This window comes from Balaenoptera acutorostrata, chromosome 20, assembly GCF_949987535.1.
Source record: "Balaenoptera acutorostrata chromosome 20, mBalAcu1.1, whole genome shotgun sequence".
Taxonomy (NCBI): Eukaryota; Metazoa; Chordata; class Mammalia; order Artiodactyla; family Balaenopteridae; genus Balaenoptera; species Balaenoptera acutorostrata.
The window spans coordinates 14,814,924-14,838,462 of record NC_080083.1 but is presented as its reverse complement, the minus strand read 5'-3'; the positions used below and the strand labels follow the sequence as shown (position 1 = coordinate 14,838,462).

General features: G+C 56.4%; 1 protein-coding gene across 4 annotated transcripts in view; it reads left to right on the top strand.

Moving 5' to 3' along the window:
* ABR (ABR activator of RhoGEF and GTPase) overlaps nt 1–23,539 on the top strand; it is a 180,666-nt gene that overhangs the window by 137,589 nt on the left and 19,538 nt on the right. For 3 of the 4 annotated variants that reach the window (XM_057535701.1, XM_057535702.1, XM_007183829.3), the window contains 3 exons: nt 383–457; nt 2,979–3,076; nt 3,481–3,612. In XM_057535701.1, the coding sequence (XP_057391684.1) occupies nt 383–457; nt 2,979–3,076; nt 3,481–3,612 (305 nt within the window). Of the gene's footprint in view, nt 1–382; nt 458–2,978; nt 3,077–3,480; nt 3,613–19,948; nt 20,384–23,539 lie in introns of those variants that run through there. The other variant, XM_007183830.3, reaches the window with a different exon arrangement.

Here is a 23,539-nt window from a genome sequence, read left to right as displayed (position 1 = left end):
CTGTACCTTCTCTTTTCTTGGCACAGAGTAACTTAATATCGGTTAATTTCAAATTTGGAAGGCTAAGCTGAGTCGGGCAGCCAGGGGATAGGCAGGATTCATGGGGGAGGGAAAGTGCCCGGTGGGAAATGGGACGAAGTCCCTGGCCCAGGAGGAAGGTGTGGACTGGCCACCCAGGCTGAGTGGAGGGAGAAAGGAGCATCGGCTCACATTCCAGGAAGCAGTGGACTGTGGAAGCTTCTTCATCTGGCCACCAGGTGGTGCTGTCGGACCAAGGCACAGACTGTCTCACGCCCTTTCTGCATCCAGCCAGCCTGGGGTGAGGAGGGGAAGAAGCAGGCCTCTCATCACCCCCTTCCCTGGGGGCTTTTCTCTCTTGCAGACGACGAGTCTCCAGGACTCTATGGCTTCCTCCATGTCATCGTCCACTCTGCCAAGGGGTTTAAACAGTCAGCCAGTAAGTACCCCTGACCACCAGCCCCAGGAAGAGGCTGGGTGGGTCATTGTTCATCCTTTCACAGAAAGTCCCTGTGGACCCATTGCATAGGGCCTCCCACTGCTCACCTGCTCTGCTCTTGTCTGCCCAGGCTGGGGCCCTGCCAGCTCCTTTGAGATGTGGAGCATTCCCCCAAAGGCCAGGAACCAGCTCCTCTTGGCAGGGGATCATCCCTGCCCTTTGTCTCCAAGGTCTGCTCTTCCGCAAGCCCTTCCCCACCCCCAGGTATCAGAAATACGGGGCTCCAATCCCACGTCTGCCGATTACAAGCTGTGTGACCTTGGGCAAGTCTCTTAACCTCTCTGAGCCTCAGCTTTTTTCTCCATAAAAGGCAATCATGCTTGTTAATACGGACCTAAGAGCAGGCTTAAATATGACCTGTATGTGTAGTGCCAGCACACTGCCACACGCACTTCTTTTTCCTTCTAAATCACCATCTACTACATCAGTGCAGTTCTTAGGATTTCACAAAATACAGTTCCATTTTTATCTAATTTTTCTCCCTGTAGGAATTTGTGAGTCAGTTAGACAGCTAATAGTTTCTCCCCATTTGCCAGATGAGAAAACTGAGTCACAGAGAGATAAAAGGACTTAACATCACGTAGGATCAGAAACCCAGGGCTCCTGACTCCTCTCACTCCCTCTTTTCCCCTCTGGCGGGTGAGATCTGCCCTTTGCCTCTCTCCCTGCAGTGCACCACGGAGACGTTATGCCATTGGCTCGCAAACAGTCATTTAATAAACATTCACTGTGAAGCCTGAATTCCTGCAGTAAATCTGCCTCCCCTCTCTGTGTTCCCATCACCCCAGGGCAGCACCTGTCATACTGTTTTGTCACTTAAAATTTGCCTCTCCTGCTATGAGTTCTTAGAGAGCAGAAACCACATCTCCTTAATCCTTGGATGAACAGGAGCTCAGAAATGCTGAACAAAGTAGTTTATTTCCAGACACCTACCGTGTGCCTCGGTCCCTTACTAGATGCTGGAGAAATGCAAACGTGGCCAGCGAGTGGATAGTGCTTGACACGTTCAAAGCCTTTTCAGGTGCGTTATCTGCTCTGATTCTCCTGGCATCCCTCTGAGGTCACTGATGCCATTCCCACTTGGCACACAAAGAGGCTGAGGCCCAGCAGGCTCCAGGGACTTTCCCAGGGTGGCCCAGTAGGGCACACAGGTGGTGGCATCAAATCCATGTCTTCTGACACTGAAGCCCACGTTTTTGCCTCTAGAGCAGCCCTTCTCTCAGTATGGCAGGACCACCACACTCATCACTCCAGGCTGTGCTGGTGGTACATGCGACAGCTTCCAGGACCCTCCCCAGACCCACAGAATCCCCTGGCGAGGGGGTGGCCCAGGAATATTCCTGGTCAGTCAGCTCCTTGGGGCTGTGACACACACCCAAGTCTGCAGCCCACTGAGCTGGACCAGGGCCCTCCCATCTCCTGGTGCCCAGATGTTGCATGCTTACTGTCTCTCTGTGTCCTTTTGGCTGGGATGGGCCTCAGGGAGCAGGCCCATTGGGGTGGGGCATCCCACTCCCCCAGAGCAGGGGTTTTACCTCTCAAACTGGGTCAGGGTGCTCAGACATGGGGTGAGGTGCTGCTACAGGGTCTCCCCTCACCTCCAGACAGTCCTCACCTTCTCCTTCCACCGGCCCCCTGACCCACTCAGACATTCATTCTGACTCGGGGAGTTAAGCCTTGTGAATCTTCAGCCATGGTTTCTTGTCATAGTAAACTCGTTGCGTTAGGCCTAGGGTGCAAGCACCGTCATCATTCCTGACTTACAGGTGAGAGCAGTAAGGCACAGAGGGTAGGTGGTTTGTGCAGAGCTGGGATTTGACACGGACAGTCTGACTGCAAAGCCCTTCCTTTTATCCCAGGAACTATCCCCTGGCCCCTGACAAAGGGTTCACTCATAGCAGAATCAGTTAAGGGGCACTTCATGCCCCTCCATCTCTCAGCCACCCAGACGCGTCCCTGCTCCGATGGAGGCCAGGGTGCGTTAGACCTTCTGCATTATTCGCCTGTTCACCTGCGCCCACATCCTGTTGTGCTCGGATACCCGGTTACATCTAGTCTCTGTCACACCCAGTTAGAGACAACTCAGGGATGGCTGTCCCCTGCTCTCCCCTCTGTAGGAAAGCCCTTCTGATGGAGGACGGCCCAGCGGGGCAGCTCCTGGGGCCTGGGAGGGGCACTTATGTCCATCCTCTGACCTCTGCCCCTGGCCTCATGATTCACACTGCAGAGGATTGGCTGTAGTACCCCAAAGCCACCCTCCGACACACACCATTACCCTGGGAAACAACCTTGGCACCACCCATGGAGGGGAAGGCTGCCAGGGCCTGAGCCCGGGAGGGAGTGTGCGGATTTGCAGACCGCCCATGGGGATGCTGGGGGGACCGATGAGTGATCCCCCTTTCCCTCCCGGGTACCTGAGCCTCGGGCCTCACTCGGTGTGTCTCTGCCTGTCCCCCCGCAGACCTGTACTGTACCCTGGAGGTGGATTCCTTTGGCTACTTTGTCAGCAAAGCCAAAACCAGGGTGTTCCGGGACACAACAGAGCCCAAGTGGGACGAGGTGAGTGGAGGGGCTGGTGTCCCCGTGGGGACCCCTGGGCTTGTCCCCCACCGTGCCCATCCCACTCCTGGTGCTCATGTTCTATTGGCTGGTCCGGGACAGCCAAGCCTGCTGTTGGGCCAGCTCTGTCCCTCTGACCCCTCTGCCCTCCCCTCCCTGCTCATCTGGCTCTGATCTCAGGTTTGTATCTAGACACGGTGTTACAGCTCAAGCCCTAACCTCCACTTCCTCAGTGATTTGGAGGCCTCTGGAGCTCCAGAGAATGAGGACGCTGCTCCAGGCCTCACGACGTGGTCCTCACAGGCCCGCCTCACCCCCTCTCACCCTTGCAAAGGTGGGGTGAGAAGCCACTGGGAAGCCAGGTCAGCCTTGGAGGTTCAGGACCCTGTCCCATCTTTCCCCAGGAGTTCGAGATTGAGCTGGAGGGGTCTCAGTCCCTGAGGATCCTGTGCTACGAGAAGTGCTATGACAAGACCAAGGTCAACAAGGACAACAACGAGATCGTGGACAAGATCATGGGCAAAGGGCAGATCCAGGTGAGAGGCAGGCACAGCCAGGGCACCAAGGCAAGGCTCGGGGAGCTGTCAGGAGGTGGTGCCAGTGGGGCAGGCGTCCTTCTCCTCCACCTTCTTGGTCAGGGTGATTGGCCTTTTGTGACTTGGGTTCAAAGCTGTTCTGAGAAACGTTTCCCGAGGTGGTTATTCTCCCCTGCTGGAGGTGGTGTCTTATTCCAGCCCCAGAAGCCCATGTGTGCCTGGTTCCTTGGGCTTCCACATCTGGTGCCAGTGGATCATCCACACTCCTGCAGGACGGGCTACAAGGATGACAGCTACCTTTGTTTTCACATCCCATCTTTAGCCTGCTAGTGGCTTTTTCCAGGAACACTGTGTTAAGAAGGATTCTGAGGCTGTATCCATGAGAGCTGTGTTGGATTAGCCCTGTGTGCCATGGGAGGAGTGAGACCCCAAGCATTTGCCACGGGACTGGAAGGGCTTAGGATCCAACTGAGTTGCTGGGGGCTGGTCTCTGACCTGTTGCTAGGGTTGCTGGGCTTTACTCACCTGTGCCAGGAGTTCATTGGCTTAGGGTGGGTCCTGTGGTACGAGCAGGGGCAGATCCTGAGTCAGGGTAAGAGTATATATGCCTCCGCTACGTTTTTCGGTGCCTTACAAATGTACAGAGGGAAAAAGGCTTTGTTTGCAGCCTGTGTCTTTGGAAATTCTGCCAGTTTTGAAGATGGCTGCTATTCACTTACCTGTCGAGGGGATGCAGGCTTGGAGGGGTGACCTTCAGTGTGGAGCTATCCACATTCCATCTGGCACCTTGAATGGCCTCGTGCTTTTGACACAAGTAGCCTGCTTTGGGTGTGGATTCTCTGACCGTGCAATCAAAGGAAATGGTAACTGACACCCTGCCGTTGAGCCGTGGGCCTTGGGTACTCTAGGTTTCTTTTTTTTTTAATTAATTAATTATTTTTTTAAGTCGTCTTTATTGGAGTATAATTGCTTCACAATGGTGTGTTAGTTTCTGCTTTATAACAAAGTGAATCAGCTATACACATACATATAGGCTTCTTAACAGTTGCCCCAGGTGTGATCTGGGTGCGGGGAGTAGAATGAGGCTTTTTCGCAGGAAGCATTTGTTCTCTGATGCACTGTTGAGGCTGCAGAGTTTGGTACCTGACTCTTGGCTGGATGTCCTTGGTGGCAGTGTCCCCTTGGGGACTTGCCCCGCCCCCGTCGCAGGCTCCTGTGTGTGAACAAGGGAGGTGGCACCATTCATTGGGGGCCCAGCCATCTGCCTCATGTCACCCCACGTTCCTGAGCACATCCCTTCTTTTTTTTTTTTTTTTTTTTTTTTTTTTCCGTTACTTTTATAGCTACTTTATTTATTTCTTTTATTTTTGGCTGTGTTGGGTCTTCAGTTCGTGCGAGGGCTTTCTCTAGTTACAGCAAGTGGGGGCCACTCTTCATCGCGGTACGGGGACCGCTCTTCATCGCGGTGCGCGGGCCTTTCACTATCGCGGCCCCTCCCGTCGCGGGGCACAGGCTCCAGACGCGCAGGCTCAGTAGTTGTGGCTCACGGGCCCAGCTGCTCCGTGGCATGTGGGATCTTCCCAGACCAGGGCTCGAACCCGTGTCCCCTGCATTAGCAGGCAGATTCTCAACCACTGCGCCACCAGGGAAGCCCAGCACATCCCTTCTTAATGCTGGGGACCTGCACCTCGCTCTTCAGCACCGTCGCCAGGGAGATAGTGCTGCCAGGCAACCACGAGCCGGTCCTTCATTATTTAGGAAATGGGAGCTGATGAGAGTGAGCTCTAGATTCAGTCCCGGGAAGCTGCTTCTTGCAGGGATGAGAACCGGGAGGCCCATCCCCACATCCCTGGGCTGGCCCGTCCAGCCTCGGGAGATACCCAGCCAAGAAGCATGACCGGTGGCCACGCCCCCGGGTCATTTGGTGGCTGCAGAATGGAAGAGTTTAAAAGCGTGTCCTGGGCAGCCAGCTCAGTAAGCACTGTGGGCGCCAAACCCCCAGACCCCGGATTCCAGGGCTCGAAGGCATTGTCCCCACCTGGACTTGCAGCCCTGTTGCTTCCCTCCTTCGCACTGCTGTCAGCTGCACGGGCCCCAGGGGAAACACACCATAAATCATTACATCTTGGAGACAGGAGCAGATGGAGGCGGTGGGGGAAGGGGAGGAAGCCAGGTTATGTTTGGCAAAGCAGAAAGCACAGTCTGGTAAGGAAAATGTTTCTGTGTTTAAGCTTCGAGGAATGTTAAATGCCTGGGAGTTGATATTAAAAGAAACACAAACCTTCCTGCTGCCAGCTGACCTGGGCCTGTGAGCCTCCAGTTCAGAGACAGCATCCTCTGGAGGGCTGTGACGTTTCCCAGCCCTCAACTCCCCAAAGCCCAGGCCTTGCCCTCAGATGTGGAGCTGTCTTGCCCTCCTTCCTGTGGATCAGAGGGCGGGCTGTCCCCACCAGGGGCGTGCCGTGCCTTGTAAAGTCCTCTCAGCCTGGGGCTACCCTCGGAGCCACCCAGGATGACCGGGCTGGGTTGGAGAGACTGCACTGGACCCCACAGAGCCACAGAACCGTCTGTTCCCACAGCCCACTCCCACCTCCCCTCCCACCTCGTGTCCAAGGAAGGGAATTGGCACCAGCCTCTGGCACTCGGTTCTGCTCCCCTTCAGCAGGCGCCGAGGATGGAGCTAAAGGTGGCCTCACAGCAGGGGCCAAGTCCTCGGGGATGTTCAGGTGGCCTGAAAGAAAGGCAGGGGCAGAAGGCCCACTCCTGTCGCTCCCACTTCTTCCTAAGCCTGTCCTCCCTCAGCTCATCTAGAGAACAGCGAGGGATCCCGCCTCCTAAGCGCCAGGCATTTGCTCCAAAATGAGTCTCCGTCTCTGGGTTGGCCTCATGTGGCAATGGGGGCAGGGACCCTGGAGCGGCAGGCTGGGGGTGAGGAAGGGGCAGCATTTAGTGACAGACAAATGGCAGCGCTAATCACCGACATGTGTGTCCAGCACTTGTGCTCTTGGAGGCCCGTTCCCAAATGTTCTCATGTGATCCTTGCAACAGCTCTGTGGGAAAAGGATGGTCGTATCCACCCCATTTTATAGATGAGGACACTGAGGCCCTGGTGCCTCTGCTGACGGTGTGCAGGGAAGGCGCTGCTCTCTCCTCTGTGCCGTGTCTCCACGGCCCAGGCCTTCACCAGGGAATCCCTCAGCCTGGGTGAAGGGCAGTGCACGGCTAGTGGCCTGGAGAGGGAGCTGGGGCGATTTCCCAGCTCTGCATCCCTCTTCATCCTTTGTCTGGAGTCCTCTTACCTCCCGGCAGGGGACGTTTCTGCCTGGTGAACCTGGAAGGAAGCAGAATGAGTGTGCGTGGAGAAGAGTCAGGGGAGGGGGACTTCCTCTGCTTCTGCAGTGTGCCCGTTACGGACTGGCTGCTCTGAGGTGCAGGGGCCTGGCCTCAAGGAATCTACTGCCAGACTGGAAAGGCAAGAGTATCGATATATGCCACGCCACTAGGGAACAAGGCAAGATGCCAGTAACGATGCTGGAGATGGTGGTGGTGCTGCGGCTGATGATGGTGGGGGTGGGGTGGGGGGTGGTCACATCAGAGAGCTTTCCGTGAGCCCGCGCTGGGCTAACGCTCACAGCTGTTCCCCCGGGAATCTTCACAGTACCCTACGGGGTAGGAAAGTTATCACAGTTTTTTTTTTTTTAATTTTTATTTTATTTATTTATGGCTGTGTTGGGTCTTCGTTTCTGTGCGAGGGCTTTCTCTAGTTTCTCTAGTTGCGGCGAGCGGGGGCCTCTCTTCATCGCGGTGCGCGGGCCTCTCACCATCGCGGCCTCTCTTGTTGCGGAGCACAGGCTCCAGACGCGCAGGCTCAGTAATTGTGGCTCACGGGCCTAGTCGCTCCGCGGCATGTGGGATCCTCCCAGACCAGGGCTCGAACCCGTGTCCCCTGCATTGGCAGGCAGATTCTCAACCACTGCACCACCAGGGAAGCCCGTTATCACAGTTTTAAAGATGAGAAAGCTGAGGCACGAAAGGGTTAAGGAACGTGCCCAAGGCCAGGCAGCCAGCGGGTAGGAGAGCCGGAAGTCTTCAGAGCCCCTGCCTTGCCCTCTCCAGGGCAAGCCTCCCACTGTTCCCTGCATAATAAGATGGAAACTTGTGCTGCAGGAATTCAAACAAGGAGGGATCATTGTGGGCTAGAATTAGGGAGGCTTCCAGGAGGAGGTGGAGTGAGGGATTTGAGAGCACTGGGTTTTTTAAATTCCAAAAGCAGTGTTTATATTAGAAAGAGAATTGCAATAATAATAATGAGACTTGAAACATAATCACTAACCATCCCTACTCCCACTCCTCTGAAACAGCCATCTTATTTTGTGCCTTTTCCCTTCCTCAGGTATACAGATTTTTATATGGTTTTAATGATGGTGCGTATTTTGTCTTATTTTTCTATTTTCAAGTAACATTACCATAAACCCCCTTTTTTCTAGGTCTGAATGTAGTCTTTACAATTACCTTTTTTGTTACATTGTCAAAAGTACTTTATAAAAATCATTTACATAATGGCCAGCGCATTAATTGCCGTTTTAAGGCTCTGTTATTCTAGCAAGGTGGGCAGGCTCTGGTTCAGCAGAAAGCAGTGGGGTGGGCATTCTGGGGGAAGGGCCCACATGGCCCAGAGCAGGGAGGGAGGCAGGAATGCACAGGGAGTGTCCCAGGAAATTAAGGATCCCGCCTGCCGTGAGCTGGAGGGGTTGTGAGCAGTGCAAGTAAGAGGGAGGTTGAAGGAATGAATGAAAGAAGAGGGATCGGTAGGGTTATAGCCAGAAGGAATCCTGGAGGGCATTTCATCCAATCCTGTTTTGAGGGGAGAAGGAAACTGAGACCAGAAAGGGTGAGTGACGTAGCCACAGTCACACAGCTCATTAGTGGTTGAGCAAAGGCTACAGATTCGGGATCTTGATCCCAGTTTGGTGGTGCTTGGTCAGCTGCTGGGCAAATGAGTGAACGGGGCAGGGGGAGACCTGGATGTCAGCCTGTGACTCTTAGGGGTCAGCCCTTTGTCACTGCAAATTTACTAGAAGATCCCACCAGCTTGGTGCATTTCTGAGCCCTCCCTTCCCTCCCCAGACCTCCAGCTTCTCCATCCAGGCCACCCCCCACTGTCTGCTTCCTCCTTGCTGCCCCGCCCCTGCCCAGCCCAGGAACCCCTCAGCCAAGAGGCCCCCCCCTTCCTCTGCCTTGGCTCCCTGGCCCTAGGAGACTCCTGTATGTTTATCCCAGTCTATTTCCAACCATGCTGCTCCGGGCTCCAGATGTGCTGTCCCCAACTGGGACCTACTCGCTGGCTGATTAGCATATTCCCAGGATCCAGCCCTTGTTGACTGGTTGGGCCAGAGGGGAGAGTTCTCCCTGAGGACTTCACAGCTCAGTTCCTGCCACTGACTTCAGACTAGAGAGGGGTCTGAGACCTAGGATCCCCTTCTTGCCCCTGCTCACCCCCCTTCCCAGCTCAGCCACAAGCCTGGGGACGGGGCCCCAACCTTCGGCCCTGTTCCCCCTGGTGGGAGGCAGCTACGCTTTCCTATGAGCCTGCTGGCGGGGGGGGGGGGGTCCCCTGGGGCATAGGAGAGCTCAAGACCCTGGGGTGAGCTGGGGCAGGGTTCCAGGCCAAGAAGGAAGCTCTAGCTGTCCTAATGCCTGGAGTGGTAACTCCCCCTCACTCCCTCCACGCCATCCCCCCATTGCAACATTTAGGCCCGTTGGGAGCCTCGCCCTCTGTCCTCTTCCCATCTGGAGCCTGGAGCCTGTGTCTGAAGGGGAAAGGAGGGTGATTTCTTTGACATTCTTGACCTGGCCATTTGGAAGCTTGTGAGAGGTCAGAGCTATTAGAAATGACACTCAGAAGTAGGTCATGAAGGCCAGTCCCCTGCCTTCAGGACTTGGGTGTGTTCTCAGAGCCCAGATTGGTACATCTGACAATATCTAGACCTTCTTATTTTTTTGTTCAACTGTGGTAAAGTATATATACCATGAAATTTACCATTTTCATAATTTTTAGGTTTACAATTCAGAGGCATTAATTAAGTACATTAACATTGTTGTGCAACCGTCACCACCATCCATCTCCAGAACTTTTCATCTTCCCAAACGGAACCTCCATACCCATTAAACAGTAACTTTCCATTCCTCCTTCCCCAGCCCCTGGCAACCAGCATTCTACTTTCTATGAATTTGACGATTTCTGGGTGCCTCGTGTAAGTGGAATCCTGCAATACTTATCCTTTTGTGATTAGCTTACTTCACTTAGCACAATGTGTTTAAGGTTCATCTATGTTGTATGGCAGCGTGTGTCAGAATTTCCTTCCTTTTTAAGGCTGCATAGCATTATATGTATAGATCACATTTTGTTTATCCATTCATCCATCAATGGACATTTGGGTTGTTTCCGCCTTAGACTTTCTTACTTTTAAGTGAGGAGAAGAGCATGGTCTCTGAGGATGGAGATTTCTTAGCCTCCTTCCCTCCAGACCCAGGGTTACCACGCCCCCTCCCCCACCCCTGGTTGCTCATCTCTCTCCAGCTGTAACAGAGATCAGGCCCCCAAATCCCCAGGACACAACTGGTCACCATTAGCCTCTTTTTAAGATTTTATTTTATTTAGTTATTTATTTTATTTAGTTATTTTTGGCTGAGTTGGGTCTTCGTTGCTGCGCACGGGCTTTCTCTAGTTGTGGCGAGCGGGGGATACTCTTCGTTGCGGTGCGCGGGCTTCTCTTCGCAGTGGCTTCTCTTGTTGCAGAGCACGGGCTCTACACACGCGGGCTTCAGTAGCTGTGGCTCATGGGCTCCAGAGCACAGGCTCAGTAGTTGTAGCACACAGGCTTAGTTGTTCCACGGCATGTGGGATCTTCCCAGACCAGGGCTCGAACCTGTGTCCCCTGCAATGGCAGGTGGATTCTTAACCACTGCGCCACCAGGGAAGCCCTAGCCTTTTTTCTTTTAATCAATATTTTTTTATTGAAGTATAGTTGATTTACAATGTTGTGTTAATTTCTGCTATACAGCAAATTGATTCAGTTATACATATATACACATTCTTTTTTTAATATTCTTTTCCATTGTGGTTTATCATAGGATATTGAGTATAGTTCTCTGTGCTATACAGTAGGACCTTGTTGTTTATCCATTCTACATATAAAAGCTTACATCTGTCACCATTAGCCTCTTCTAGTTGAAGAAAACAGCTGACCCCCGCTGGCTTTCTCTCGCCCGGGTTAGGCATCCCTGTCTCCTTGGCCCTCCTTTCCTAACTTGTTTGTCCTCCCCTCAGTCAGTGGTTTAGATAGATTGAGTGTGGAGTGCAGTTACCCTGACAGTGTACGAAGAACACTGGGCTGAGGGTGGGAAAATGCATCCAGGTCCCTTGATCTTTGGAGGCCTCAGTTTCTTCATCTATTAAATGGAGGCAATTATCCCCACTCTGCCTCTATCACAGGCTTGTTGTGAGGCTCAAAGGATGGAATGTCCCTGAAAGAGCTGGTCAGTGCATATCCACGCTTTCACTAGTTTATTCCCGCATTTCTGTTTGTTGAACTCCCTCTAAGTGGCAGGCACTGTGTGGTGGATGCAAAGAATGAACAGGACCTCCCCATGTAGTGAAACAGAACAGAGGAGAATTGCGATCGTTCAGTCAGTGTTGAAGGGGCTTTGAGGCTAGACAGATCTGGGCTTCAGTCTAGCTTTCTCCATTCATTAGTTGGGTGAACAGGTTACTTTACCTTTCTGAGCCTCAGTTTCCTCATCTGTAAAATGGGCTGTAAAGAGAACAGAAGGGGAAAGTCCGTGAGGCCCTTGGCACAGGACCTGGCACAAGGCCTGTCCTTGTCTAGTGATGACAGCCCTTTGCCCAAGCTGGCAGGTCCAGGTCCACTGTCCTCCGCCTTCCTGCAGGGATTCTGGGTGTAGCTTGTCAAGCAAACCCCCTTCCCAAAGGCTATCACCTGCAAGTGGCCCCTGTGTTTGGGCCTTAGGTTGGCTGAGGCTACATCTGTTTTCTTATGCTGTTGGAGTCAGACCAGCTTTGATGAACCGACCTTGGAGTGGGCAGGAGGTCAAGGTTGGGGCCTCACCACCTGCCAGCCTGAGGTTTCCTGCTGTGCCCCCACCCACCCCCGGGCTGAGCAGCTCTGGGCTCGTCCCCCTCAGAGCCGTGTTCAGCTCGGTGTGGTGCGGTCTGGCCCAGAGCGAGTGATGAGCTGGGAACAAGGGGTCATTGTCAGCGGGAACTACTTCTGGTTTCAATTACTCTGCAGGGCATGAGGGAATTCGGAGTGAGCGCAGGTCAGGAGGCTGCTAGGGCAGGAGTCGAGGGCTTCCCCACCCCATGTCCCTCCCTCTGGCCCCCGAGGTGTCTATTGTCCCCATTTGACTCTGCCCAAGGGTCAAGCATCCCAGCTTTACTGCCCTGGAGCTGGGCTCTGGGGCGTTGGTCTGGTTGACCCAGAACCCCTTCCACTCTGGTTCCTCACAGCTGGTACCAGGAGTGCCTGGGTCCCTCCCTGGGTGGAATGACAGGGGACATTACCGGGTGTCCTTAACACCTTCTCCCATGCATCCTTCAGGCCACACCGACCACAGCCAGGCCCTGTCCCCTGAGAGTGGCCAGTTTTGACTCTGATGCGGGGGAAGGGCAGCTGTGAGAAAACCTTGCCTGCAGGCAGGCAGCTAGGCAGCTCCCCGCCCTGGGACTCCGCAGTGGCCATGCAGGGTGTGGCTTTCCAGCCTCTCCCCTGGAAGATGGACCCCTCCCCTGCCTTCAGCCTGGGCTGGGTGTGCACGTCCAGGGGAAGCGTCTGCCTCGAGAGTCCGTGTTTTATATCCATGCTGCCTGCTGCTCTCAGCAGGTCCATGGGAGGCTCTTCCCTTCGCTGCCATCGTCACCACTGTGCCAGCCCAGAGGCACACGGGGAGGGACGGGGGCACCGGGACTGTTCCTCTCCCTGCCTCTGACACCACCTCCTCCCAGGGCCCAGGTGACTAGAGCTCTTTCAGACCTGTTCTCTGTCCAGTGCCTCACCTGCTGTCCCTCTTCAAGGCAGGTCTGGACGGCTCGGTTGTACTTGGAGAGCAGAGTGGGCAGTGGGATGCGGGAGAGCCAGGGGCAGGATCCTGCGAGAGGGCCCGCCTTGCTGTGCAAAGGCCTTCCCAAACTTGTAGGACAACCTCTCTCTTCCGGCCCCCACTCAGCCGCCTCTGTCTCCCGGGTGTTCCTGATCTGGGGAGCCTGGGCTCTGCCCAGGGGGTTCTGGAGACAGGAAGCATTGGGCAGGAAACAGACAGAGGCGTGGGTCTCCTCTGCCTCCTGCCCTGCGTGGGAATGCCCCCTTAGCAGGCAGGCGTGGTGCCCACTCCCCCGGCTCACCTGGAAGAGGTGAGAGGCAGCAGAGAAGCTGATCTGGAGAGGACCTTGGGAACTGATTCCTTCAGGCCCTGAGAACAATCCCGCCTCTCCACAGACCAAAAGGGGGTGCTCTCCCAGCTCTGGGCCCGGGGGCTCCTAGACTCAGAAGCAGAAGACCCAGGTTTGATCGCAGCTCCACCATCTAATAGCGAGGCGACCTCTCCGAGTGCTCCCTCTCAGACCTGTGCAAGGATCAGATGAGTCCTTGGAGGCAGCAGTACCTGGCTTACTGCACGCTCCCAGAAACCGCTCACCTCCCTGCCGGCGGAGGCTGCCACTTCAGCCTCCTGGGATGGTCCTGCCTTTGATTTTATTCAAAACCTTTGAGAAAAGGACTTAGTAGGGGAATTGCCAGGGACTCCCTGAGTGAGGGCTGAGGCTGTACGTGAATGCTGATCGGGGGCGCCTTATGTGGCTCTCCCTCACTGTGGGCGCTGCGCAGCCCAGCCTGGCCGTGGCACGAGCCGTGGGGGCAGTGGTGGCTCTTGGGGAGGGCCCGACCCCCAGGTGCCACCCACTCCCCATGGGCTGGCACAGGGAAAGCGAGGCATAGCCTGCTCACACCCTTGGAGGCAAGAGCTGAGCTGCACTGGCTTCAGGCCGGAGGTGACCCAGAAAACACCACCAGACTGACTCCATGAGATAAGTGTTATCCTATTGTAAGGCCACCGAAGGGAGCCCACACCAGCAAAGCAGAGGCCCAGAGTTTTCCCAAAGCAGAGAGAAAAGTAGAGACAAAACATGAGCTTCAGATCCAGGACTCTGACCCAAAAGTTTCCTTAAAAAGCCCCTAATCTCCCGACTTCCACATCTACCCACCCTAGAGGGGAGCGAGGGCCAATGGCCGTGGTAGAGGAATAGCAGTTCTCATGGGAACTGTCTTCCTTTAAGCCTCTGTCCTTAAGGGAGGACCAGAGGCTTCAGAGTCTGCGGGGCTTGGGGATTACTGGGGCGACCCGAGGTGCCCCCAAGGCAGGGAGTGGTGGACAAAGGCAGTGTGAGTGGGTAGGGTCCTAGAACCCCACTTCAGCCAGGGGCCTCTGCTCCCTGCTTCTGCCGTTAGCTGATTGGGGGCAGGGAGACTTTGGCATAAGGTTTCATTTAGAAAGAAAGCGGGGCATATCCTCTGCTTAAAAAAAATTCACTGCTGACCACTTGTCTGGTCCAAGATCCTGTTTGACAGGTGTGGAAGCTAAGCCCAGAGAGGGGGAGCGGCTGCCACAGTGACGAGGCAGGACTCACACCCCGGTTCCGTGGCTCCCAGGAGCTTTCTCCTGTTCATTTGGAGCTCAGAGTTGGGTGGAAAACAGTTGCTTAATATTAGCAAAAGAGAAAAAAAGCATGGAGGCTCAGCGGACCCTGACCTACTCTCAGACCCCCCTGCCTGAGGCTGTTGTGTTTTCAGTCTGCGGCCTGGGAGGACCCCTGGAGTGCTCTGGCCCCTGGCTGTGCTGGGAGACCCCGGCCATACTGCCTCCGTCCTGGGAGCAGGCAAGCGGCCAAGGGGGTCTGGGTGTCAGTCTGGCTGTGAGTTACATCCATGAGTTGTGTGGGAAGGAATGGATGGATGTGTGGTGGGTGTGCTCTACCCACTCTGTCCCTGGTGGGTTTTGTTTTAGGTATACAAGATGTTCCCAAAGGCTCAAGTGGATTTTCCACCCTTTTTCCGTGACCAAATATGCTGTGAGAATTACTAGGAGTTGCCAGGGCCCATTAGGACATTAGGACAGTCCTGAAGCAGGCAAGCTCTGTGGCTGTCTCAGCCACTCCTAGAGCCACCAAGCACCCTCGAGACGCCAGCCTGGGGTGGCCAGGCAGAGTGGAGGGTGAGGCTGTGTGCAGAACAGCCCGTGCTTTGCACTGTCCTGTGACTCGGCCAGGCCTTGGGAGACGGGAGGGTCATGGTACACCTTGAGGTTGGGCTGCGGAGTAACTACCTTTGAATCCTGGCTGCCCCCGTCCCAACATCCTGGAAGCCGCTCCCCATCGCCCTCTCAGGCGGCCATCTAAAGCTACCAGTAACCACTAATCTACAGAGTTGAGGCTCCAGACCTTAGAGACCTGCAACCCCACGCACAGCTGTTAGCAGGCAGGGCCCAGACCCCGGAGTCCTGGCCTGGATGCCTGAAAGAGTCCCCAGTTGCTGACACTTACCTCCTTGGACGGTGGGTCAGTGGTGGGGTGGCTAGGGCTCGGTCTGGAGTTTCACAGCTCCAAGTGAGCTGTGACCTGTTCAGGGTCCTTCCCACCTGGCATGTGGTGGGTATCTATTCAGTGATGAATGAATGGGTAAATGAATGAAAAAGTAGCTTCTAGGCTCAGCTCTGCCATTGGCGACTCAGTGACTCTGAGCAAAGTGTTCCTGTCCCCAGGCCTAATGCAGGCCTGGAACATAGCAGATGCTCAAAAAGTGTGGATGGAAAAACATAAACAGGTCTCACTTTCTCATTCTCTGAAGATCTCTGCCCTTCTGATCCACAGTTTGGGTTAGGGTCGGTACAGAACAAGGTGAGAACACACGTTAGGAACGCAGGGACCCCAGGGCCATTCATCTTAAAGGGACTCTCCCGCCCCCGTTTCTCACAGTTTCCCTGCAATGTGCCACCCTCCCTGCCAACTCATACCCCCTCTGCGTGGGCCCCGGGCTCCCGTGCACTGCCCGCCCTGCTGGTTCTCTCTCGGGCTGGACTCCGGTGCCTGTCTCTGGGCAGGAACCACCATGGGCTTCCTTTCTGCAGCCCTCCCAGCCTCACACACCAGCTGCTCTCCACCCACACCCTGCCTCCCAGCTCTGCTCCTGCGGGGCCTGTCCAGCTGCTCCCCTGGGGCTGAAGGGAGCGCACCTGGCTGACCCCGGGCACACCCCTGCCGGTCCTCGTCCTCAGCGCCATCCCAGGCTCCTCTCCAGCTCTAGCTCCTGCACCCAGCCTCTCTGGGTGGCCCTTTGGGGCTCTCCCCTCCCCCTCACTCCCAGGCTGTCCTCGCTGGGGTGCCTGTGGCCTTGGTCTAACTGGCTGCTCAGAAACCCCCTTTCCTGCCTTCAAGTCACTTGGCTGGAGGATAGGGACAGGGAATCGGGGTTCCAGTCTGGGCTGAAGGGAAGATGAAAGTCGTTCCAGTGGGGAAAAGGAGGTCACTCCGGAGAAGTAGCAGCAGCGTCCCAAGGTTCTGAGAAAGAAACTTCCTCCTCGTGTTCACAGGCTGGAGGATTTGCCTGGAAGCCGTCCCCATCCCCAGCTGTCACCAAGGCAGCACTGGTGGCAGTCCCTGCCTCTCCTGCCCACACAGCTCAGGCTGCATATATTCCCTGTTGACCTTTTTTTTCTTCAGTGATGCCTCTGCTGATCACTTTAGCCTGATTCTGCCTCAATCATAGCTGTGCTGGGTGGCCGGTCCCAGCCACCCCAGGTATATACCCCTCCCTCGGTGTAACCCAGGGTCCTGCCCCGCACCTCCCTGGGGATGGCCCCTCTCATTCCTTTGGCAGAGAGCCTGGGGAGGGGGTGAGGGAGGATGGGACAGTCTACTAGGAATGTTTTTAATTCCAAAGGCAGCGACATCTGTTCATGTGGGCCTTCCCACCCAGGCTCTGTTTATCCAGACAGGGGGCCCTTGCTCATCCTCAGAGGCCGGTTCTGCCAGGACGGACAGTGGGGAAAGGGGTGCCGTCACTTCCAGGGTGGCCGGGACAGCCTGAGCCTAGCCCACCCAGTGAAGCTGAGGAAGGGTCTGTGGTGGGCTGGAGGGACCAGAACTCAGACGGCTGCTTTTGAGGAACTCGCTAGGAACATTTGTCTTGCCCAACCCCCCTGGCTGCAGCCTGCTCCTAGACCATTGCTTCCAGGAAGCAGTGAGCCAGGCTTGGGGAAGAGAAGGCAAGTCTGTGCTGTCCCTAGAGAGAACCCCCAGCCCACAGGGAGGAAGGAAAGATGAGCATCTCAAGGGAAGAGCCTCCCAACAGCTATCCATCTGCTAAGGCGCTTATGTCACCATGGAGACCAGTTGGCCATCTTTCATCCAATCAGAGCTTGCTTTACCCAGACAATTGTTGAGCCTGGGGTTCCTAAGACAGACAAGTATAAAGCTTTGGGAAGAGGATCTGCACTGTCCCCCTTCTCCCACACACCTGGCGGGGGACGCACCTTACTCAACATCCCCCAAACTGCATCCTGTGGCATGTGACCCAGATAGAGGTCAGAGAACCTTAGAAAGCCAGTGAGGGGCCAGTTTTGAAGTTAACAGTTGGCAGTGCCCAGCACGGACCATGTGTCTGCAGCAGGTGAACGTGGTCAGCAATTATAATGGCACCTTACCGGCCAGTTACACAACCAGCACTTGCCCATTAGCTGAGGGATGCAGAGCAAAGCCAGGGAGGGTGACCTTTTTCTCTTCTGGCCCACGTCAACCCCTCCTCCAGGAAGCCTTCCCTGATTCTCTCTGACTAGAATTTTCCTTTCCTTTCTCTCAGCTTTCGTGGCACTTGATCTGTGCTGTTCTTGCAGCATAAGACTGGGTTTCTTGAGGGCAAAAACGATGCTTTGTCCATCTGGGTGTGACGTGTGGTAGGTGCACGATTGGTAAATGCCAAATGCATGAATGCCTTTCTGCCTCCTGTTAAGAGGTGTTTAAGCCTTTGTCTCCTCTCCTCTCTTGGGTTGTCATCTTTGTCAAGCACAGCCTTTTGATTCATCTTTGTGATTCCCCAGCCCCTGTCCAGGGTTGGGCACATAGCCAGGCCCTCAGTCAGTACCTCTTGAATGAAATCACTGGGATGAAGAGGTGAAGACCACAGGAATGGGTGAAGCCTTGGAGGAGGTGGGTTTTGTGCAGCTGGTGGGGGCAGCTGCTGGCCCCTCATGGGGCTGGAGGGAGATTCTCTTCAGAGGTGGCCCCCAGGTGCCCTGGGAGAGCAGGTCAGGGGTGGGTCAAGAAGGGTGGCTCTGGCCCCAGCTGGGCAGGGGACACAGGCATGTCCCTGCCTTGGTGGGTCTCTTCCCCTCCCACTCAAGGCTTACTGGGAAAACGGTTGTGGCTCTGTCCCGCTGAGCTGCACTGGCTTTGGGCAACTTTAGCTCAGGTAGGAGGAAGCTCTGTGCGGCCTTGGCAGCCCAGCCCTGTCTGCACTGTGCAGAAGCAGGTGTGGAGCATGGAGCCCTAGAAGAGATGGGGCTGGCCCAGCCACCCTGCAGGGACCACCAGAGTCCAGCAGAGTTCCAGGACTCCACGTCCACCTCCAGGCAGAAGGCAGCACAGGACCAGACCCTGCCACACTGGGATATCACAGTGGTGAGGGCCTAGCCAGACCTCTGTTCGTGGCCTGGCCCAGGCTGGTCTGGGCAAGTGGCTTAGCTTCTCTGTACCCTTAGTTTCCTCAAATGGAAAAATGGGGATGTGAGGACATACTTCCTAAGGTTGGGGGAGCAGTGAGTGAGGTTCTCCACGTGGAGGGTTAGCGTGGTGCCCGTTGCATAGTAAGCTCAGTGAAGGGCGTCTCTTGTCGTGATCAAGTCTTGGCTCCCTCTGTGGGGAAGCCACCCCTTTCTGCAAAAGCACCGCAGGCTCTGATGATAAACCCCAAGACGTGTGTGCTGGTTGACATTCAGCAGGTGCATTCCAGATGCCAGGGGCTGCTTCTGGGCCCCGACCCACCTGCCCTGGTGGCCTGACCCAGCTCTTTTCCCCGAATCCAGAGAACCAGCCACACTTCGGTGGTTGTGAGCGCCAGGGCCTTTGGAGGAGACCTGTCACTAGCCAGCTGCAGTTCCGTGACCTCAGGCGAGAGCTTCATCTCCCTGAGCCCCAGTCCTCACAACTCTAAACAATACCACCAACGGCACAGAAGTCGTGAGGCTTCAACGCCAGCAGATATTTGAACGCCCTTTGCGTGGGACCCGGCTCACGGTTGGCGCTGCGAAAATACTGGTTTCCTTCCTCCCCCGTGCCAAGCTCTACAGGGTGTGACGCCTGGACGCCTCTGGGTTGTGTGGACCCTAATCATCTGGGGTTCAGGCCTTTCTCTGTTCTCCAAACACCAGACACTGACTTGTTACCTTGTGAAATGAACATTCATCAACTTGAGAGTCAAGAACAAGTTCTTAGTTCTCTATCCCAAGGCACCCAGCACAGAGTGGCTTATTGCCGTTTTGTCAGTGGACGTCCTCTGCCCCCAGCAGCACAGCCCTTTTTTTGGCTTTTCTGGTGAAGGGCACCAGCGATGGTTAGAAGTGGCCCATGAGAGGAGCACCTCTTGCTGGGCATCTGTAACCCGTGTCGTCCTTGGATTTTTTTGCTCATGTCCCCAGAGAAGGTCCATAGTAGCTGATTCCCTCTGGGGCTGCTAAAGCCCAGGAGGTTGCCCAGCTAGGGATCTTCTTTATTCTTTACACAGAAGTCCACGCGGGTCGGGCCCTGTCACTGAGTTGGCATTGAGGGAGGCATCTGGGGCAGGAGTAGAACCCCAGGGCAGTACTGGTCCTCTGCCCGGGACAAGGACAGCTGTTGATGGCTCCTGGCCCTGAGCGCTGGCCTCTGCAGACCCCCTCTGGCTTCCCCCAGCCTCCCGCAGACACCCCAGCCACAAGGCGCCGCCTGGTGGGGAAGGGGTTAACCAGGGCTCTAGAGGGGAAGAGACGGGCTGGTTGAGCTGCTCGTCAAACTTACTTTAGTAGGGGTTGGAGGGAGGGCCGAAGGGTGGGTGAGGAGGAGGCCCAGCCTGCCAAGAGTTAAAACCGGGAGGTTGGGTGTTTTGGAGGGGGCAGCCTCCCGCGCCTCTTTTGAGTCACTTCCTCCGCTGGGGGGGGCTGGGGGCGGGGGCTCCCCGGCAGCCTCGGGCGCTGCGCCGCGCGCTCTGGGCTGGCCTCCCGCTAGCCTGGCCGGGACCAGCGAGCCGGTGCTGCTCCAGCAGTGTCTCCGGGGAGGGAGGACGCAGAGGGAGGAGAAAGCGGAGCCCCGCACCGTGCGCTTCCCTGCCCGGCTCGAGTAACAGTCCCGGCGGCTCGGCTGAGGCTGCGCCCGCTCCCAGCCTCCCTCCAGCGGCTCCGGAGCCCCGGCGGCCCGCGCCTCCCCGCCTCCCTGCCTCCCCGTCCCCGGAGCTGAGCTGGCCCCGCAGGCAGGCTCGCCGTCGGGCCGGGCTTTGCCGCTGCCGCCGGCATGACCGACGTCCTGCCTCAGCCCGACTGCAGCTTGAAGGCGGTGTGCGAGCCCCTGGAGCGCTGCTGCCTGGACCCGCTGGAGGAGCCGGGGAGCAAGCGGCCCCCCAACACCGGCGCGCGGCTCTGGGGCCGCGTGCGCAGCAAGCTCCTCCGCCAAAAGGTGCCCGAGGGGCTCGAGCGGGTCGGCGGGGGTGGACGAGAGGGACTGAGGCGGGCGGGGGGCCTGCTGGGGTTCTGGGCAGCCCCTTTTCGGAGCTCACTGCGCCTCCTACCTGACGGAGGGACCCTGGGACAGAGGCTGGGGTAAGCTGTGGGTTGGCTGTAAGTGGCCTTAACGTGATGATTAACGCTCTTGCTACCCCAGCCTCCGAGCCCTGCTCTCTCTGCCTCTGTCCCTGTCTCAGGAAGAGGGGGGCTGTCTCCTGTGCGAGAGGACTGCCTGGCTCCTTTCTGCGCCTCTGCGGGTGGAAATATGAACAGATGGGGCGAGGGGCTCCTGGGTCTCAGTTTCCCCTACAGCGCCCAGCGCAGACCCGCCCCCCTGCGTCCGGTGGCCGCCCATTCTGCTGAGGGGCACCGGCGGAAGCACCTCAGTACCACCGCCGTGTGAGGTTTCTTTGGGGTTGTGGGGAGCTGGCGGTGCTGCCGAGTCTGGGGGCTATAGGCTGCCTCTTCAGGGGCCACCCAGAGGCCTGCTGGCCTAGTGCCAGTCAGGCACCAGGCAACTCAGTCAGTGTGCCAGGGGTTTCCTGACCCAGCAGGCAGCTCAGACCAAGCTGAGCCAGGGCAGACTGCCCATCGTGCCTGCCGCCCCAGACCTGGGCGGGGATGAAAATCTGAGATAGAAGCTGACTGTCCTGCAGCTGGGCAGGCTGCCGCAGGGCTGGCCTTGGGCCCTGGCATTGGGCGTCTGAGGAAGAGCCAGACCATCGCCTAGCACACAGTAAGCGCTTGATAACTGTAGACCAAATTAACCACCTAAGCAAATGTCGCAGGGTGCCTGTCCCAGCTGGCCAGGGCCATGCCTGTCCTTCCAGGTAGTGATAACAGAGGCTCGGCTAGTCTGTGTTGCTGGTGGGGATTTACAAGCCCTCCTGTGGGGGTCCGAGGGGGGTCCCTCTGCGCAGGTCCTCACTGCCAGCCAGCATAGAGGCTCCTGGCACCTGCAAGAGGATGTGATCTTGGGCCCGTTGGCTCCTTATCTACTTTCATCCTCTTCCAACGGGGCATACGTGACCTCCCAGAGGGAACATCAGTCCTGGAAAGTGCTGGGCAGGGCAGCAACTTGAGCTGTCCTGCATTGGCCCTTGTGTCACCTTCAGCCTCTCTAGGGACGAGGCTAGCAGAGCCCTGCTGGCCTCAGCTGCTACCAGAGCCCTTCTGTGCTGAGGCAGCTGTCTGTGCCCGGCAGCCCGGAGCCGTCCCCTGCCTGTACCCTCTTCCCAGCCCCTGCTGAGGCCAGCAGACACCAGCCCAAAGCTCATTGTCCATTTCCAGACCTAGAGGTTGGTAAGAAAGTGACCCAGCAGGTTCCTGGCCCAGTCCCAGCCAAACAGAGTCCTTCCGGTTTACCTGCCCCTTTGCCAGGGTTGGGGGTGGCAGGTAGGGGGCAGTTTTTAAACCTTGAAACTCCAGACTTTCAGTTCTTTCCCTGGGCATTAGTGACTACCAAAACCAAGAAGCCGCTTCAGGAATCCTTTAGCCAGCTTCACCTCTGGTGGTATCTGACAGTTCTGTGTCTGATGGTGCCCTCTGGGCAAGGGTGGCAGGCCAGCCAGGCTCTGGGCTGCTGAGCTGATTGGCATCAATGCAACTGCAGGGTGGCTCTGGCGCTGGGATGCTCTGTGCGGCAGGTGATTCAGTCCCCTAGCTCCTGCTGTGTGACAAAGTATGTTGGCGTCGCAGACACAAGGGCCTGTACCGTGGGTGACAGAGGGACATTCATTCACCCTGCTGTGCCTGCCTTGCTGTGCCCGGGGTTGGTGGGTGAGCAGGCAGGCTTGTGGAGCCAGACCCGCTGCCCACCTCCCTTCTTTTCCCAGCTGCATTAACCTATTTTTTTTTCAGTGCAGCAGGCTCACTGCCAGACGAGGGGGCTGGGATCGGGCAGCAGCTTAGGTGGGTGGGGGAAGGGTGCCAGGTACTGCCCAGCCCGACAGGAGGGGTCACCTCATTAACTCCTCATTTAACTTTGCCACAAGGATGCGATGCTGTGGATGCCTGAGACACCTGTGGCCCTCCTGCTGCCACTTAACTAAAGATTCATGAAGCCTGGAGGGGGGTGTGTGTGAGTCATCTGGGGACCCCGTGCTGGGGCTGAAGAATCTGTTTGAATGGAGAAAGCCCGGTGTTAGCCTGTGGAGCCTCTGGCCCCAGGAGTCTGTGCTTGCTGGAAGAGGGGCGGTAGGGACCACTCGCAGACTGTCCTTTGGGTCCTCAGTGTGGGGCTCTGTTTGCCGTTGTGCTTGTCCCCGAGGAGAGTCCTGCGGCTGAAGCCTCACTCCAGACTCTGACTTGGCAGTTGGCTTGTTGTGCAAGCACTGAGCAGAGGAGACACGTGGCATTGGAGTTTGTGGGTTCTGCCAGTGCTCTCAGCGTTTAGCTTCACATTTCTACTTTCCTTTTCCTTTTTTTTTTTTTTTTTTTTTTTTGCTTTAAATCACCCTCAAGGAGACCAGGCTCAGTGCCTGGTCTTCCTCCCATCCTGCCTGTTTCTAGATCCTTAGGTTGCACTTGGGAGGGAGAAGGACTGAACGAGGAATCCCATCCCTATCCCACAAAGTGTCCAAAGGTTTTAATGGGGTCACTTGTGGGAGCCAGAGAGGCTAGGAGTGCCCCAGGGAAGCAGCGGCCAGGCCAGAAGTTTTTGTCTCGGGCAGCGGGGGTGGGGAGGGGCAGGAATCCATGCCCCTACTGTTGCCCTGCAGCCAAGATGAAGACGTCCAGACCCAGACCAGGCCAGATACTGGCTGGAGGTGGGGACTCAGGCTGAACTGGCAGGGTCCAGGGGAGTGGGGGAGAGTTGAGGATGGTTCCTGATGACCTTGCCTCTGCTTCGAGGGGTTGCCACATGGGTCTGGGAATTCCCCACCACCAAAGAGCTTCTCTCAGGAAGCCAGAGGCCAGCAAGGTGAATTGAGATGTTTCCTGCTGAGCTCCAGGACGAGTCCACCTGCTCTGAGATGGGGTTTGCTCCCCTCTACTTCTGGGGAAGGTCAGAGGTACAACCCGAAGAAAGACAGGATGGGGAGCCCTCTTTGGGCCACTAGTCTGGGAACCTAGGGTTCAGGAGGGTCCCTTTCTTTGTCATCTTGAT